The following is an 18,364-nucleotide window of genomic DNA, read 5'->3' on the forward strand; positions in this document are numbered from 1 at the left end:
AACCAACACGAGCTCAACTAGCTGTACGTCCAATCTCCTCACACATATGTTATTGACCCTGACTTGGTGAAAGCTCATAGGAGAACCCTAGTGGTCCCAGCCAAGACCAAAGAGTGTGTTCCGGATCTTTAGCCGGACTCTGCCTGTGTGACCCTGACACTATAAGGTTTAAGGGTCCACTTTGTCCGGTAAGTTCAATACCTTGGGGGAGAGGAAAAATGGATTTTTGTAAAATCTTACCGTAAAATCCTTTTCTCTTAAGCTCATTGACAGACGTAGTCCTCCTTGATTAATATCAACTCGGGTTATACTGCCCTCTACAGGAGTAGGACTAGACAGGAAAGAAAACGTTCTGGCCACACCTTAGGGGCAGTCCCAGAGGGTATATCCTCTCTCTCTCTGCTACAGCAAATCAGTTATGTCACAAAGCAGTGTTTAGAGAATTTAACCCAACCCAACTCAAAAACAGAGGGGCGGGTACTACGTCTGTCAATGAGCTTAAGAGAAAAGGATTTTACGGTAAGATTTTACAAAAATCTATTTTTCTCTGTCGCTCATTGACAGACGTAGTCCTCCTTGATTAATATCAACTCGGGACGTCCCAAAGCAGTACCACAAATGAGGGGTGGGAAAATGGAAATCAAAATCCAATCTAGAAGGCCCAACCGGTGCCAACTAGAAGTTTTAAAGGCTCATCAATCAAAAGATGAGACTCAACTGAAATTCCAACGGAAAAAAACCCTCGAGGTAGACCACCGGTCTCCTCAAATTGCGGCCTGCAAAATCTTGCGGCCAAATGAGGCATCCGCCGATGCCATCACATCAACTTTATAAAATTTTGTAAAGGTATGCACCGACGACCAGGTGGCCGCCTTGCACACCTGGACCACTGACGCCTGATGGCGGTAGGCCCAGGAAGTACTGAGCGCTCGAGTGGAGTGCGCCTTAACAGGGAACGGAGGATTCCGACCCCTAATCGAATAAGCCTATACCACCGTCTGTCTAATCCATTTGGAGATAGTCGCGGCAGGCAACCCCTTTCTGGGGCCATCCGTGATCACAAAAAGTGAATCCGTCTTACGGAATGATTCCGTAGCCTTCAGGTATACCCTGATTGCCCGAACCACATCCAAGGAATGCAACGCATATTCCCGAGGATGATTGGGCTGAGGACACAAGGAAGGTAGCACAATATCTTCATTCAGATGAAAGTCTGAAATCACCTTAGGAAGAAAGGATGGCTTCGGATGAAGAACTACCTTATCCCTATGAACCACTAGATATGGGGAATGGCATGATAATGCAGCCAGTTCTGACACCCTGCGTGCAGAAGTGATAGCCACCAAGAAGGCCACCTTCTGGGATAATGTAAGCAAGGGAATCTCCCTGATATTTTCAAAGGGAGGTTTCTGCAGAACCGACAAAACCAAATTAAGATCCCAGGGCGGTAAGGGCGCGCGGACTGGCGGAGCCAAGTGCCGCACCCCCTGGATGAAATTCCGCACCAAGGAATGAGTAGCCAAAGGCTTCTGAAAGAAGATTGCTAATGCTGAAACCTGACCCTTGATAGTGCTCAAGGATAGTTTCTGCTCAACCCCCTTTTGCAGAAAAGCCAAGATTCGGGTCACCGAATAGGTACGTGGGGGAAATCCCAAAGATTCACACCACGCGATATAAGTCTTCCATGTGCGATAATAGACTTTGCTGGAAGTCGCTTTCCTTGCTTTAATTAGAGTAGGAATAACTGAAGCTGACAACCCTCTGTCCTTCAGTACCTGGGTCTCAATGGCCAGGCCATTAAAACCAGCGACTGTAAAGCACGATGGAAGATCGGTCCTTGAGACCGCAGATCCTCCCTGAGAGGAAGTCTCCAAGGAGCGTTCGCGACTAGCATGTCCAAGTCGGCCTGACCGGCTTGACGAGGCTAGCCTAGAATTTCCAGGATAACTGGAGTTCCCTCCATCTCTATCCTGCGGAGAAATCTCAGCAGCAATCTGAGAGGAGGGAAGACATATAGTAGCTGACACTGCCTTTAAAGGCCGTTCAGCGCGTTTGCTGCGTCCGCTAGAGGATCGCGCGCGCGCGTTACCAACCTCCACGCCTTCCTGTTGAGCCGATATGCCAACAGATCCACCTCCGGGATGCTCTGATGAAGACACAGATGGTGAAATCCTTGGTGATCGACCTAAGTCATCACCCTGATATTGTCTGACTGGATCCGAACCAGGCTGCCCTAGAGCTGCTTGGTCCAGGCAATCCGACAAAGTCTGATCGCTCTCTGTTCCCACACATTTATCAGAAACTTGATTCCTATCAGGAGTGATGATTTCTCCTGGTTGAGCATTAGAGACCGAAGTCACCAGACTAGAGGCTCCTTGGTCCGCTTGCTCAACCGGATCCGATTCCTGGAGGGAACTGAGAATGATCTTTGGAAAAAGTAAAGAAAATGATCTGTTCAGGGAACGGGAACTACCGCTCCCTGTAGCACCTAAATGTTGGAAGGGAAGAATCACACCGGTAGCAGTGATCGACACTCGATCTTGTATCCTGATCGTATGATCTCCTGAACCCCTTAGTCCGGGATTCAGGAAAGCCCTAGATCTGAACACCGGTGAAGACGTCCCCCCACCCCTAAGTCGGGTGGGGGCGCACCTTCAGGCTGTATTAGCCTTAACTTCAGGTTTGGCTGAGTCGGCCTTTTGTTTGCCCGACCAGCGCCTCTTGAACCCTACTAGAGGGGCTTTGCCTTTCCCGCTCGCCCCAGCGGAGCGAACGAACCCTTTATGAGCGGCAAAGAAAGGTCCACGCTTGTTACGAGGTCCTTTAGCTTTAGCAGCCTGCGGCAAAAAAGTGCTCTTGCCCCCAGTGACATCCTTAATGATTTCATCTAGGGTGGCCCCAAATAGGCGATTCCCCTGAAAGGGGAGATTCGCCAAGGCTTTTTTGGAACCTAGATCCGCCGACCAGCATTTTAACCACAGTACACGTCTGAGGACTACCGCTGATGCATGCCCTAACAAGGGGGTGGCATCCAGGGCTGACGAACTGCAGTCCTTGTATAATTTGTTCCATCAAATCAGATGCTGCCTGGGGGATACCTTTCCCCTTTAGGTCATGGCGTAACAATTTTGCCCATTCCGTTAATGTTTTTGAAACTAAACCAATGACAATCACTGGTCTAAAGGCTGACCCTATCAGGGAAAAAATAGTGCGGGACTCCGCTTCCATTTTCCGATCCACCGGATCCTTAAAGGACGGAGCGTCCTCCAACGGGATAACAGTGGCTTTATTCAGTCTGGAAATAGGTGGATCCACTACTGGTGGTACCGTCCATTTCTTAATGAGGGATTCCTCAAACGGATAGCGTCTAGCAATGCGCTTGGAAACAGTAAGGGTACGTTTTGGATGATCCCATTCCTCTTTAATTTTATTACCAAAACATTTGGGTAAGGGAAAAACCTTCGCCGTCTTGGTAGGTTTACTAGTACCAAAGGGAATTTCCATCTCGGTTACTTCTGCCGGTAAAACCTCAAGTCTTAAGGTTTCCCGGACCGACACAACTAGTGCGTCCACCAATGCTTCTTCTTGTGCTATGGCGGAGGCAGGAACGTCCTCCTCACTGTCTGAGGGAACTTTACCTGAGACAACAGCCCCTGCAGAGGGACCTGCAGCTGCAATGACCAACTCAGAATCTGAATCTGAAGTATCAGATGAAATAGGGGTAGGCGGGGGGTCGCTTTCTTGACCCCCGTCCCTGACAGGCCATCTCCACCCGGGATACCAAAGACTCCAAAACTGCTGTAAATGCATCAATATTCTGTGAACTGGAGGGTCCTGCGGCCACCTCGAGGGGATCAGGTGGGGGTAGCTGTGTGGCAGGGTCCATGATTATTCCAGACACTTGCCGGAAAAAAATAATTTGCAAAAAAAAAACAAACCTTTTTTTTTTTTTTTTTTCTTTAGACCCCCAGCGCCACAGCGCCCCTCAGTGTTACCTGCTTTAGGACCCCTACAGACAGAGAGACCCCAAGGCTCACCACTTGATGCTCAGAAGTTTCAATACAACCTGTTCCAGCACTGTCTATTACAGACAGGAAGTCTTTGGCTTGCTTTCCCGGGTAAAAGGAGGCGGCTCCGCCCCTTTACACGCCTTCCGGCGCCTCCCCATAGCTCCTCGAGGTGTTTGGTCACCTCAAACATGGCCGCCCCCATGCTGGAGACACGAGGCTACGGCAATATGGCGGCCTCGGGCGATCTGCAAGACAATGGCGGCGGCCTGTGTAGGATAGCGGCAGCTAGCAGCGGCCTGCGGGAAGTATGTATTCGGCCTGGCGGGAGTGCCTCGGCCCCACAAACTTCACCATGAATGGTGATAAGCCTGGCCGGCGGTACAGGACCCTGGCAGGCCGCATGCGGTCCGTGGGCCGTCGGGAGACTGTGCAGCCCGTGGAAGTGACCGGTTGCTGGAGGAATGGCGATCTGGACTGCAGTAACTCAGGCATAGGCATCGGCCTGTGTACACACTCTGACAGGTAGGATACCTTTTACTTCAATAGTAATGCCTTTTAGTACTGCCACTGACTTCAGTCACCCTTACAGTCTTACAATGACTTTAGATAGTCAGCTCCCAAACCAAGCCTCCTGGTTTCTATTCACAAAAAATCACACTCAAATTGGGGGATCTGTGACCTGTTATAGGATAGAGGGGAGACCCATCCTACCATCCCAGAGAGGGGCCCGCGTCCACCACCAACCAGACAGGGGGGAGAGGGGGAACATTCTACTCACCATACCGGAACCAGGCGGGCGCCAACTCCTGACAGAACCCCTCTCCACCGGGGTGGGGGGGCTGTCGACCAATACGGACGCCGTGACTCTGTTGGTCATTGGCGTCCAGGCGAGACGTTTAACTCGCAGGGTCAGTCCCCGTCCAGTGGGACTATGTCGCGGCCGACCCAGCGCGGAGCTATGGCCTGCACGCGCTCGTAGGCTGAACTGGGGTGACCACTGGATCTCAACATCCAGCCCGTCGCCCAGTTCCAGCGTGCTTGCTTGAAGATCTCACAGGAACACTGGAGAAAAAAAGCTGTCTAAAAAAAAAAATCTTTCTAAAAAAAAAATCCTGCCAGGACCGAAGATCCTAGCAAGGCATCTAGGTCCTTACTCCTAACTAGACAGAAAAAAAATGATTTGCTGTAGCAGAGAGAGAGAGGATATACCCTCTGGGACTGCCCCTAAGGTGTGGCTAGAACGTTTTCTTTCCTGTCTAGTCGTCTAGTCCTACTCCTGTAGAGGGCAGTATAACCCGAGTTGATATTAATCAAGGAGAACTACGTCTGTCAATGAGCGACAGAGAAAAGTCACCTACCACCGCACCATTGCAGCATGAATTTGCACAAGATCTTTAGCACCTGAGCACCTTATTTCCTGGTTTTGCCTGATATCTTTCACTGGCTACCTGCTGGAGTATTATTTGGACTGTTTGTTCTTTGAGATTTATGGACTGTATTATTCATGAACTTTTCTCTTTCACTTCACGGGGTGTTTTAAAGTGATTGTATTCATAATAGGTGCACTTTTATATATTTTTGTATATTTATATATTTATTGTCACTGGAAATATTTTTAGCTATTTATCACATCAAATCTGCGCTGTTCCCTTGCACCATCACGTTTAAAAATCCTTTTGATTTTTTTGCACAGCAGCATTTTTGAGACACTCTATCACCATAGCGCAGCTTTAATTTTGTTTTTTCATTCACTGATGGGTACTGGTATACTGGCGACACTGATGAGGAGGAGGCACTAATTGGCAGCACTGGTGGGTACTGATGTGACTGCACTGAACATGCTGTCAGCGTGAGGGAAATAATGCCGATAACCGGTTTGTGTTTACATCGTGACTGGGCACAGCTGGACATGTGGTAAAGAGCCGCTTATTGGCTCTTTACCCAGATATCGGATTAGCTGTGCCCAGAGGACACAGCAATCACAGTGCGCGCCACCCCGCGATCACAGGAGGAGGTCATAGGACACTCTCACAGAACTGGCCGGCTGTGCTGTAGCCATCATTCGGCTATAGCACGGTCGGCAAGTGGTTAAGCTGGCCATAGAGGAGTCATTTTTTTCCTTTATGCAGTGGGTAGAAAAAAAAAAAAAAAAAAATACTCAATTTCCCCCATCCACACACTTGATGTGGATGGGGGTATCCTTCCGACGGAGCCTTTGTGTGTGGAGTGGAGAGACTTCCATGCTGTCAGAATATATTGATCAGCCCCGCCGGCTATACCCGGCAGGGCTGATCAAACAGGGGAAACTTTGAGTTCTGTACAGTTCCTGCTGAAAAGGCCAAATTTTGATCCTTGTATGGCCGGCTTAAGACATATTGTTCATGTTTCTGCTGCAACCTCATGTAAGTCTGAGTCAGAAGATCAGACGCTTTCATGCATTAGGCTAAAGAGGACAGCAGTTTTCAGATAGAAGGTACTAAGGGACATACCAAAAGCCCTCAGTATTTTGAGCAGAAGGAGGAGAGGGTGCAGAAGAGTGACACTTAAAGTGGTTATAAACCTCAGACATGAAATATGAACAGAGCATACCCCTCTATAGTGTGTACTTGTCTCAATCCAGAGCACTAAAGCCCCGTACACACGTAGTGATTGTCGGCCGAACGATCGGCCGTCTTTTGTCCAGGGCTGTCCTGTCGGCTAAAAACTGCAAAAGACTGCACATGAATTTTGTCGGCCAACAACAGCCGACTGCAGAAGTGATGCCATGTGATGGTTAACTTTCCGTGTGTTTTTTCTTTTCTGAGCATGCCCAGTCTTGCTAATCGGCTGTTTGTCGGCCGAATTCTGTACCGACTGGCGAACAATCGGCCGTTCTGGTGTTGGCCAACAAAAATTTTAATGCCTGCACACCAGATTCTGTTCGGCCGAAAAGTCGGAGTCGGTTGTCGGAAGCATCATACTAACAAGCCGGCAATCGGCCGATCGGTCGGCGGCCGAATATTTACGGCCGACAATCGCTACGTGTGTACGGGGCTTTAGTGTTATTTCTGTCTGCTGATTCCTTCCTCAGCTATCAGCATAAGTCACTTCTGACAAGTTGTACCGACATCAAAAAAAGGCAAAGAAGTGACAAGGGGAGCTCCAGCACACAGCCTGTGGTTGACAGCCTCAGCTCTATTCCTGTTTGCTGCGTGAAGGGTGGGGGGGTGTGTTCCTTCCTTCCTTCCAATCAGCTCTCCTCACTAAGCTCTGTAGAGTGTGACTAAAGCTCTCCGCCCCTTTTTTTCTTAACTCTCAGACAAGCTTTTTAAGTTTAGCACTTTGAACAAATAAAGAAAAGAGAAGACTGCAGAGATACAGGCACAACTTATGTAGGAGGATTTGTTTAATCTCTGTGCATCACCTGAGGCCAGTCACTTCACTGGGTATATATAAACCAAGACACATTGTGCATGTTCCTGCATCAATCTCATGCAAGTCTGGGTCAGAAGACCAGGTGCTTTCATGCATGAGGTTGAAGAGGACAGCAGTGACAGATAGAGGGTACACTGTAACACAAGTAACAGAGGGTGCACCGGTCTTGCACATTACCTTTGCTTTATTATAGTAGTAAAACAGATCTGTACTCACAAACCGCATCAACAGTCAAGCATATTAGTATCCACAGTGTGCTGAGAAAATTCCAAAACGCAGGAAGACCATCCAAGCGGTTGACATGTTTCGAGGGGAGATCCCCTCTTCTTCAGAGCTCTGAAGAAGAGGGAATTTCAGTGGGATCTTCAGGTTCCCCCAGTCCTTGGAGGGCAGCAAGGTTTTGCCTATATTGGAGTAGCTGAAGATTGGAGAACCTTCTTTGCCAGTACATTCCTCTTGAGCGCAGGAGATTGTTATTTTTGGTCTATATATAGAGGGTACCAAGGGACATATCAAAAGCACTAAGTATTTTGGGCAAAAGGGGGAGAGGGTGCAGAAGAATGACACTTAAGGCCTAAGTTTAGTTAAAAAAAAAAAAAAAAAAAAAAAAAATCAGCACAAGGGACATCACCTACTATCAATGTTATGTGCCTCTTGTACTATTGTCTCCTGTTATAGTAGAAATCTTACTCCTCCAATCCCTATACCTCCACTGCTATAATCTTCAGATGCAATGAAAATTAATAGAGCTGAGGGACCTGTCATATACCCTCATCTAGAGTGCCCCGACTATGCCCACCTCCTCCATTCATAGAACATGGACTAGAGTTTCTATGAATGAAAAGGATCCACAAATGCAAGATGGACGGATGATTGAAAGGTCTACCTTCTCCATTTATAGGTCCTGTTTCATTCATAGAAGCTACTGCTTCTATGAATAGAAGAGGGGGCCGAAATGGCGGAGCATGGTTGGGTACTCTTGATAAGTGCCTGCCATAGGTTCCTCGGCTCTATTAAACCCCCCTGCACTAGAAAAACTGCAGTGGGGGTAAGGGGTGGGAGGGGGTGGGGCAGTTGCTGTGGATCGGAGGAAGAAGGTTTCTACTAAACCAAGAGACATTTGCTCAAGTGACACACCACACTTATCGTATGCAATGTCCCTTGTACTGTTTTTTATCTAAACTTAGGATTTATAGTGAAGCTCACATGACTGGCAGGAATCCGCCCACGCCATGTTATTGTCAAAAAATAATAAAGATTTGATTGCAAATATATATTTGTATGCCAATTTAAAACAGTTTTTTTGATATTATTTATTTTTACTGTGTATTCCAAAGGCTGTTTTTTTTTTTTTTTTTTTGAACATGTGACCAAGCAGTCAAGGATTCGAAGCTCCTACTGCCACTGTTCCCTGCAGACAGGCTGGGAAAGAGGCGGTCATTTGACAGCTGTATATCCATTAGGAAAAAGGTACTTCGATTTTTCTTATTAATAAAATAATTACAGTGCCATCATCCACATACAGAAATAGAAGGGACAATGAGAGACTCAAGAATAGGGACAGAAGCCTGGTCTTCTTGCTCACCTTGAGAGGTGCCGTATGATAAGCTCCAGCATTTCTTGGTGATTGTCTGGCAGGCTGTACACCAGGCAATGAATGGCTCCAAGACGATAATCTAGATTTTCAGACTCTGAAAGGGAAAATGGACACCAGTGTCAGCACAAAGAAAGACATATTTTTATTATAAAGTTAAATATTAGGTCATAGCCCCTTCAGATGTCAACTGCCCATAAGTCTATCCTCCCTTGTGATATGACGGGGGTGGGGGGTGGGGGCACAGCTCTGACCAACTGGGCTATGCCCCTGGCCTACTGAAACAGCAAGAAGGTTGTAGGTGAGCCCTTTCCACATCAATCGGGCTCCTAGGGTCCTTTCTAGTTTGCCTTATGGATGATCCATAAATATATAGATCGTCTGGTGCCACATGCATACAAGTGGGATAGGGGGTGTACCATGTGCTATCACTAGAAAAGTGGTTGTAAACCTCAGACATGAAATATGAACAAAGTATATCCTTCTATTGCATGTACTTGTCTCAATTAAAGCAGAGTTCCACCCAAAAATGGAAGCTACACTTGCCTGCCCCCCCCCCCCCGATGCCTAATATGCCACCTTTCGGGGGGGAGGGGGGGAAGAGGGGGAGCGGGTAGCTGTTTTTGCAGTTCCACCCCCCCCCCCCTCCTTCCCCCACCGCTGGGCAATTCCAAAAGCACAAAGCACTTCGCACTTGTGCAGTAGGGAATCGGCAATGAAGCCAAAAGTCTTCACTGTTGGTTTCCCTTACAGGCTATGGCGGTGGCAGCCCCCTGAGAGCCGATGGAAACATCAGCTGGAGTGCAGACATCGCTGGATTCCAGGACAGGTAAGTGTCCTGATATTAAAAGTCAGCAGCTACAGTATGTGTATTTTTTCCATGGGAAAGCGGCTGTAGCACTGCTTTAAGAGCACTAAGTGTAATTTCTGTCTTCTGCTTCGTTCCTCTGCTATCAGCATGAATAATTTATATGTTTTCCGGACACCAAGAGAAAAAAAAAAATGACATCAGCTCTGTCCCTGTATGCTGTGTGAAGGGGGGTGTGTCCCTTCCCTCCAATCAGCTCTCAGAGCTCTTCTCACTGAGCTCTGCAGAGTGTGACTTCAGCTCTCCACCCCTTTTTTGTCTGGAATTCCGGACAAGTTATATCAATTCTGGAATTTGAACAGATGTAAAGAAGAGAAGACTGCAGATAGACAGGTACAACTTATGTAGGAGGATTTGTTTTGTCTCTGTGCATCACCTGAGGATAGTCCCTTCACTGGGTATATGGAAGGGTTTACAACCACTTTATACATAAATGGAATTTCTCAGTACCCTATGAATCAGCACACGCATTTTTATTTATTTTTTAATACTCATTTTTATTACAAAATTCACAATTTAAAAATCATTTTAAAAAAAAAAAGTTGATTTTTGTATTCAAAATGCAGTATTTTTGACAAATGTGTGCTGGCTCATGGGGTATTGAGGAAGCCAATTTATATTTTATGCTTAAAAGATTTCTTGTGGATAATCTGCCTCTGATTGGATTGGAATCATAACACACTAATTAGTCAGTATTATATTTTATGTTCTTACTTGCAGCAGATACGAGCTCCCGATGCAGCTTATACGTCATAACAGGCTCCGATAGATTCCTGGTTACAAAAAGAAAAATAAATGTACTGTATATGGAAACATTAAAAATGATAGAAATGAAATAGGGACGCACCCCACTCCAGAAAGGCAATCAATGCTGAGAACTGCGGTTGTCATGACAACCTCTGTGCTTGTAATCAAACTTCCTGTAATATTAACTACTGCAGACAGGAGGACAATATACAGACCTTTGATACAGTAAAAGCTGAACTCCATGAATATACAAAAGAAATACAGCTCTAAATTTATGAATACATCCATTACATTTAAAGCGGAACTCCACCCAAAAGGGGAAGCTCCACTTGTCTGACTCCTCCCAGCATTTGGCACCTTTTGGGGGGGGAGGGTGGGGGGGAACGAGTACCCTGTTTTGAAGTTCAGCCCACTCCTCCTTCCCCTGTAGCCAGCCCATTCACAAAGCCCAGCGCACTTCGCGCATGCGCAGTAAGAAGCTAGCTGTGGAGCTGCAAGGCTTCACTGCCAATTTCCCTCAGTCAGCAGCACCCTATAGCCAACTGAAAAATTGGATTCCTGAGTAAAAACACTGGCTAGGCACACATTTAACTCTTTGATCGCAGATGTTTAACCTCTTTCCCAGCCAGTGTAATCAATACAGGGACAGTGTGCATATTTTTAGCACTGATCCCTGTATTAGTGTCACTGGTTCCCACAAAGTGTCAAAGGTGTCAGTTCATGTCCGACTGTCCGCCACAAAATCACAATCCTACTATTAGTCTCTGATTGCCACCATTACTAGCATAAAAATAATATATAAAAATATCCCATAGTATGTAGACGCTATAACTTTTGCTCAATCCAATCAATATACCCTTTTTGAGATTGTTTTTACCAAAAATATGTAGCAGAATACATTCCATAATGTCGTCATGAAGGAGTGGAAGAGGACTCCAGTGGCAAACTATGAAGCTCTGAAGAACTCCATGCCCAAGAGGCATGTGCTGTAAAATATTGGTGGCCACACAAAATATTGACACTTTGGGCCTACTTTTGTTGCCAGGAGCTTAGACAGTAATGGCTGTGTGTTGAGTTATTTTAAGGGGGCAGTAAATTTACACTGTTATACCAGTTGTACACTCACTACTTTATATTATGGCAAAGTGTCTCTTCAGTGTTGTCACGTGAAAAGTTATAATATATATATATATATTACACATATACACACTGCTCAAAAAAAATAAAAGGAACACCTTGAAAACACATCAGATCTCAATGGGGAAAAATATCATGCTGGATAGCAATACTGATATGGACTGGGTAATGTGTTAGGAGGGAAAGGATGAATTCAAAGACACCCCGAAAAATCAAAGTGAAAAAATAATGCAGCAGGGTAGTCCATTTTGCTGAAATTTCATTGCAGCAACTCAAAATGGTACTCAGCAGTTAGTATGGCCCCCATGTGCTTGTATACATGCCTGACAACATCAGGGCATGCTCCTAATGAGACAACGGATGGTGTCCTGGGGTATTTCATCCTAAATCTGGACCAGGGCATCACTGAGCTCCTGAACAGACTGAGCTGCAACCTGGCAGCGTCAGATGGACCAAAACATAATGTCCTAGAGGTGTTCTGTTGGATTTAGGTCAGGCGAGTGTGGAGGCCATTTAATGGTATCAATTCCTTCATCCTCTATTACAGGGATCGTCAAACTACGGCCCTTGCAGAACTACACATCCCATGAGGCATTGTAAAACTCTGACATGCCCAGACATGACTAGGAATGATGGGAATTGTAGTTCCTGAACAACTGGAGGGCCATAGTTTGAAGACCCCTGCTCTAGGGACTGGCTGCATACTCTCGCCACATTGGGCCGGGCATTGTCATGCACCAGGAGGAACCCAGGACCCACTGCACCAATGTAGAGTCCGACAATGGGTCCAAGGATTTAATGGGCAGTGAGCACAGGGCCCAATAGAAGACGTCGGGCCCCCAGGCCACCCTCATAAGGTCTGTTTCTAATTGTTTGGTCAGAGACATTTACACCAGTGGGCTGCTGGAGGTCATTTTGTAGGGCTCTGGCAGTGCTCATACTGTTCCTCCTTGCACAAAGGAGCAGATACCGGTCCTGCTGATGGGTTAAGGACCTTTTCAGCCCTGTCCAACTCTCATAGAGTAACTGCCTGTCTCCTGGAATCTCCTCCATGCTCTTGACACAGCAAACCTTCTGGCAATGGCACGTATTTATGTGCAATTATGGATGAGTTGTACTGCCTGTGCAACCTCTATAGGATCCAGGTATCGCCCTCATGCTACCAGTAGTGACACTGACCCTATTCAAATGCAAAACTAGAGAAAAAGTCAGAAAAGAGGAGTAGGGCAAACAAAAATGTCAGTGGCCTCCCCTTGTAAAAGCATTGCTGTTTTGGGAGTGGTCTCATTGTTGCCCATCTAGTGCACCTGCAACACCAAAGCAACTGAAACTGATTAACAACCCCCTCTGCTACTTAACTGACCAGATCAATATCCCAGAAGTTTAATCGACTTGATGCTATAGTCTGATTAAAAAAAGTGTTCCTTTAATTTTTTTGAGCAGTGTATACTGGAATATTTTTTTTGTCAATACTATTAATGGCGGTGATCAACGACTTATAATGGGACTGTGATAGTGCGTCGGAGAATCTGACACTAACTGAAACTGGGGGGGGACTGACATCACCAGTTACACCAAGGCTCCATTTGCTCCGAGTGTATTGTTTTCAGGTTTTTTTGGCACGTTTTGTCAGGCGTTTTTTGCAGGTGTTTGGAGGCAGGCATTGACATCTGACCAAAAACGCTGGTAATCTGCCAAAAAGGAAGCTCATGTACTTTTTTGAGCTTCAGGTGTTTTACTTCAGGCGCCAAAACACCCAAATGTGAACAGGGGCCATTAAAATGAATGGGATTTTGCTTGTTGGGCGTTTTGGAACTTCAGAGATGAGCGTTTTATGAGCTGAAAAACGCTCAGGTGTGAACAGGGACTAAACCAGGGATCCATGCTAATACTATATAATGTCGCTGTACTAATAACACTGGCTGGGAAGGAGTTAACATCTAGGGCAATTAAAGGGTTACATGTGTGCCAAAAAACATGTAATGTGTGCTGCTATTATTAACCTTCCTAGCGGTATTCCCGAGTGTGACTCGGGGTAAGATTTTAGTGCCAAAAGCGGTAACCCCGAGTCACACTCGGGGTAGCGCTAAGAAGATCGCTGGATGCTGGAAGAGGTTTTACTTACCTTTTCTCCGGGATCCAGCGAAGACTGTGAGCGGTATGCGGCGGCGGAGCTCTCTCCCGATAGTCTGCGAGCCCCGGCTTCCGTCTCCGGCGACGTGACATCCGCCGGGGGGGTGGAACCGGCGGCAAATTCAAATGTAAAATTCACCAAACACACTGATACCGTTCAAAATAAAATAAAATCACATTACATTGCCCCCCAGTGCCCTTTCCTGCAGTTTTACTGTACTTTTTATGTAAATATATGTGTATATATATATATACACACACGTAATTCTTGTGAATGAGCAGCCCAAACCAACTGTATACATTATATATATATAATAAATGTATACAGTTGGTTTGGGCTGCTCATTCACAAGAATTACATGCAAAATAATGGTACCGCTTTCAGCACCTAAAATCCAAAAGAATCATACCGCCAGGGAGGTTAACAGATCTCCTTGTTTCTTGCAAAGAATCGCATGCGATTTGAACAGGAATGCCATGGGGTCCACCGATGATAGCAAATCAGGGCCACTGGAGGTGTTCACAGGGCTGGAGAAGTTCCGGAACCCTATGGGTATAAGGCGGACGTGATGTCGGCTTGGGGGCTCTAAATCTCCTCCAGCCTTGTGAGCACCTAGACACCTATGTAGATTATTTTGCATGTGGCCAGGTATGTACTGTGAGTTTTAACATTTTTTAAACTGCCCACTAGATGGCGCTTTTCCCTTTCTATACAAACATGCAGGAGCGGTGGGGGAAATTACATGTGATTCGGACAGGAATCGAACCACATTGCTGTTCAAATCGCATGCCATTCTTTGCAGTGTGATTTGACCCCATTCATTTTGTATTGATTGCAAATCACACCGCAAAGCATCGGTTTCGGTATCTGAAGCATCTGGGCGAGTACCAATCCTCAGGCATGTGCTTGGTGTTGGCACCGATACCGGTTTCGGTGTACTCCTAAAATATATGTATGTATTGTTTTTTCATACGTGTCTCTGTTCAAGATTCCATTTGAGTTCCCTTGCAGTTATCAGTTTACAGGCATTGGTTCATGGATATTTATTATTTGGGGTATTTTTTTTTTAACATTTTTAAGTGTTTTTAATCTTCTGGGTTTTCACTACAAGTTGCTTTATCACTGCAGTGTTTAGTTATATAAAACTTATTTTCGATTGATTTTTCATATATTATAGTGCAGACAATTCTCTTTTTTTGGGGAGGTATTCTATTTTGTGTGTCCTGCGCTCATTTTTTTTCCCTTTTTTGCACAATCAATGGTGCTGGTTTGCTCTGATGTATTCTTCCAATAAAAGCCTGACACCAGTTCTAACCCTATCCAGTGTTGGTTATACTTTACCAAAGCCATTTTTTGCACACATGCATTCAACACTCGTGAAGATTACATAAACACCCCCCCCCCCCCAAAAAAAAGATATGATACATTTTCTTGAAAGCAGACATCCTAGAGAATAAAATAGTGGTAGCTGCAATTTTATATGTCACATGATATTACCGCAAAGATCTAGGATAGGAAACGCAATATTTTGGTAAGTAATGCACTAAAGTTAATTTTAGGGCACACAAACGCAAAATAAAATAACCATTTTTTTGTAACGAGTAAAAAGGTGCCCAACGTGTCATGCCTTAACCATTTTAAGACCGGAAGATTTTACCCCCTTCCTGACCAGGCCCTATTTTGCGATTCGGCACTGCGTTACTTTAACGGACAATTGCGCGGTCGTGCGACGCTGTATTCAAACAAAATGTAAGTCCTTTTTTTTCCACATATAGAGCTTTCTTTTGGTGGTATTTGATCACCTGTGCGATTTTTAATTTTTGCGCTATAAACAGAAAAATAGCGACAATTTTGGCTATTTTACGCAATAAGCGTATTTTGATTGGTTTACGCAAAAGTTATCGCGTTTACTAACTACGGGAAGTCATTTTTATTGTTTTTTTTTTTTTTTACTAGTAATGGTGGCGATCTGTGGTTTTAGCAGTACTGCGACATTGCGGCGGACAGGTCGGACCCCTAACTGACATTTTTGACACTTTTGGGGGGACCAGTGATATCACTACAGTAATCAGTGCTAAAAATATGCACTGTTACTGTAATAATGACACTGGCAGGGAAGGGGTTAACCCTATGGGTGATCAAAGGGTTAAATGTATGCCTCATGCTTACTGACTTGTGGGGGGGGGGGGGGGGGGTTCTGTGACACAGACAGAGATCGCAGGTTCAGCTATGGTGAATCCTGTGATCTCTCCCTGTCTGTCACTGAGAAGATCCGCCTGCTATGTTTTATATAAGCAGGCGGGTTTTCTCACACTTTCCCTGACAATCGGGGAAGGGAGGCAGCGATTGCCACCTCTCCTCCTCCGGTCCGACTCCTGCTGTGTTTAGACACGCCACCGAGACCACTAAGACCATTAGGTCTACGTCGCTGGACCCAAGGGAGCCGCACTGCCGCAGTAGGATTACTGTGAGCAGTCAGCAAGTGCTAGATATATTGCTCTCACTCCGAAGTGCGCTGCAATATGTACTATGTTCACAAAACACATTATTGTTGTTTTTAGAATAGCAGCTCAATCCATCGTCTTATTTGAATAATAACTATAATTACACTTAAATCAAGCACATCTTTAGTCCTAGGCGCGATCACGTGAGTGACAATAGTCACCACCCCCTTTTTGTCTCAATATGTACCATGTGTATTCCAGGTGGAGTTTATGTTTGTACATGCATATATGTGAGGGTGGGGGGGCCTCAAACATTGTTTTTTTATGTGCTTGGGTGTACCTTAAATTTTTTACAGTCTAAAAAAAAAAAAAAAAAGTTTAAACTTTTTTTTAATCACTTATGGGACAAGAAATTCCCTATCTGATGATTTTGGTAACAGGTTCTCTTTAACCACTTCTGGGCCAGAAGGTTTTACCCCCTTATAGTACGGGCCATTTTTTCCGAAACAGCACTGCGGTAGTTTAACTGACAATACCGCGGATATGCGACACTGTATCCAAATAAAATTGATGTTCTTTTATTTCCACAAATAGAGCTTTCTTTTGGTGGTATTTGTTCACCTCTGCGGTTTTTATTTTTTGCGCTATAAAGAAATAAAGAGCGACAATTCTGAAAAAAAATATTTTTTACTTTCTGCTACATATTTTGGGTAACATAAGTGTATATTGATTGGTTTGTGCAAAAGTTATCGTGCCTACAAACTAGGGGAAAGATTTATGGCATTTATATTTATATATATATATATATATATATATATATATATATATATATAAAATGTATTTTTTTTCTTTTTTTTTTACTAGAAATGTCCGCGATCAGGGATTTTTAGGGGAACTGCGACATTGCGGCTGACAGATCAGGCACCTAACTGACACTTTTGGGGGGAACCAGTGACATTACTACAGTAATCAGTGCTAAAAATATGCACTGTTACTGTACTAACCAAAGGGTTAGGTGTGTCTCTAGGGGGAGCTTACTAACTGTGTGGGGGATGGATTTACTAGATGAACATAGAGAACTGTGTCCCTAAATAGCAGGAACACAGGATCCCTGTGATTATCTGCGACAGAACAGTGGTCTGCCTTGTTTACATAGGCAGACCACCGTTCTGTCTCTATGGGAGCGATTGCGGGTGTCCGGCGGACATCACACCTGCCAGACCCGCTGATTGGCTCCTCCTTCTGGCCAATCGGCGCGCACGCCCTCACTGGCTGTTGCACGAAACGACCTACAGGTACATAGTGTCGCACAATATGAGCGGTGGCTGGTCGGAATCGGTTAATGAGACATCCAGGGTCTAAAACACCCTAGAGGTCCACCCTGTGCTCCACTGAATGTAATGCAATGCAAATCCCATTGCATTACATTCTTGCCCGGCCATGGTGGCCGGGGACACCAAGAGGCAGACCTGGAAGTGACATCAAACCCATCGCTTTCCAGGTCAGCAAAAAGGAGGGAAGGAGTGACGTGTGTCGGCTCTGCTGCCTCCCCTCTACCTGGCCACCTGCTTTGTCGGTCCCGGGCCCGCAGATGGGCAAGGGGAGCCCAAAATACATGAAAACGAGAGGTTTGGGAGCTCACTGAGAACTTTACAAGGAGACAGAAAGACTCATAAGTGATTTCATGAAAAGCAGGTTACAAGGCTTTTAAGTCACGGATGTGTATGGATAATTTTTGGAGAATAAAGATATTGTTTAGTGTCACTTTAATACAAAAAAACTGTAAGCTTTGCAGCTCAGATACCTGAGATAGAACTTTAAAGCGCTAGTAACCGTTTTGATGTCGCAGTCACTGCTCTGCAAGTCCATATTTCCAGGACATTTGGGATCTAGAAAGAAAAAAAAAGTAAAGAAAATGTTATAATGTTAAGCTGTCAAGTCTCTGGGGGTGCAGCACAATATATTTAACACATTAGGTAGAAGAACAATGCTGATCACTTCATTAAGTGTTTATGG

General features: G+C 45.3%; 2 protein-coding genes across 3 annotated transcripts in view; one reads left to right on the top strand and one right to left on the bottom strand.

Moving 5' to 3' along the window:
• LOC309560599 (ficolin-2-like) overlaps positions 1-18,364 on the top strand; it is a gene marked incomplete at its 3' end in the record, with an annotated part of 566,275 nt that overhangs the window by 115,811 nt on the left and 432,100 nt on the right. The window lies entirely within an intron of this gene.
• The window catches only part of OPHN1 (oligophrenin 1), a 257,850-nt gene that overhangs the window by 53,695 nt on the left and 185,791 nt on the right, over positions 1-18,364 (bottom strand). For both annotated transcript variants that reach the window (XM_082264515.1, XM_082264514.1), the window contains 3 exons: positions 18,153-18,237; positions 10,601-10,659; positions 9,010-9,115 (listed from right to left, as the gene is read on the bottom strand). In XM_082264515.1, coding sequence (XP_082120641.1) covers positions 9,010-9,115; positions 10,601-10,659; positions 18,153-18,237 — 250 coding nt within the window. The remainder of the gene's footprint in view (positions 1-9,009; positions 9,116-10,600; positions 10,660-18,152; positions 18,238-18,364) is intronic.

The sequence above is a fragment of the Pelophylax lessonae genome (assembly GCF_965119305.1).
Source record: "Pelophylax lessonae genome assembly, chromosome: 7".
Lineage (NCBI taxonomy): Eukaryota > Metazoa > Chordata > Amphibia > Anura > Ranidae > Pelophylax > Pelophylax lessonae.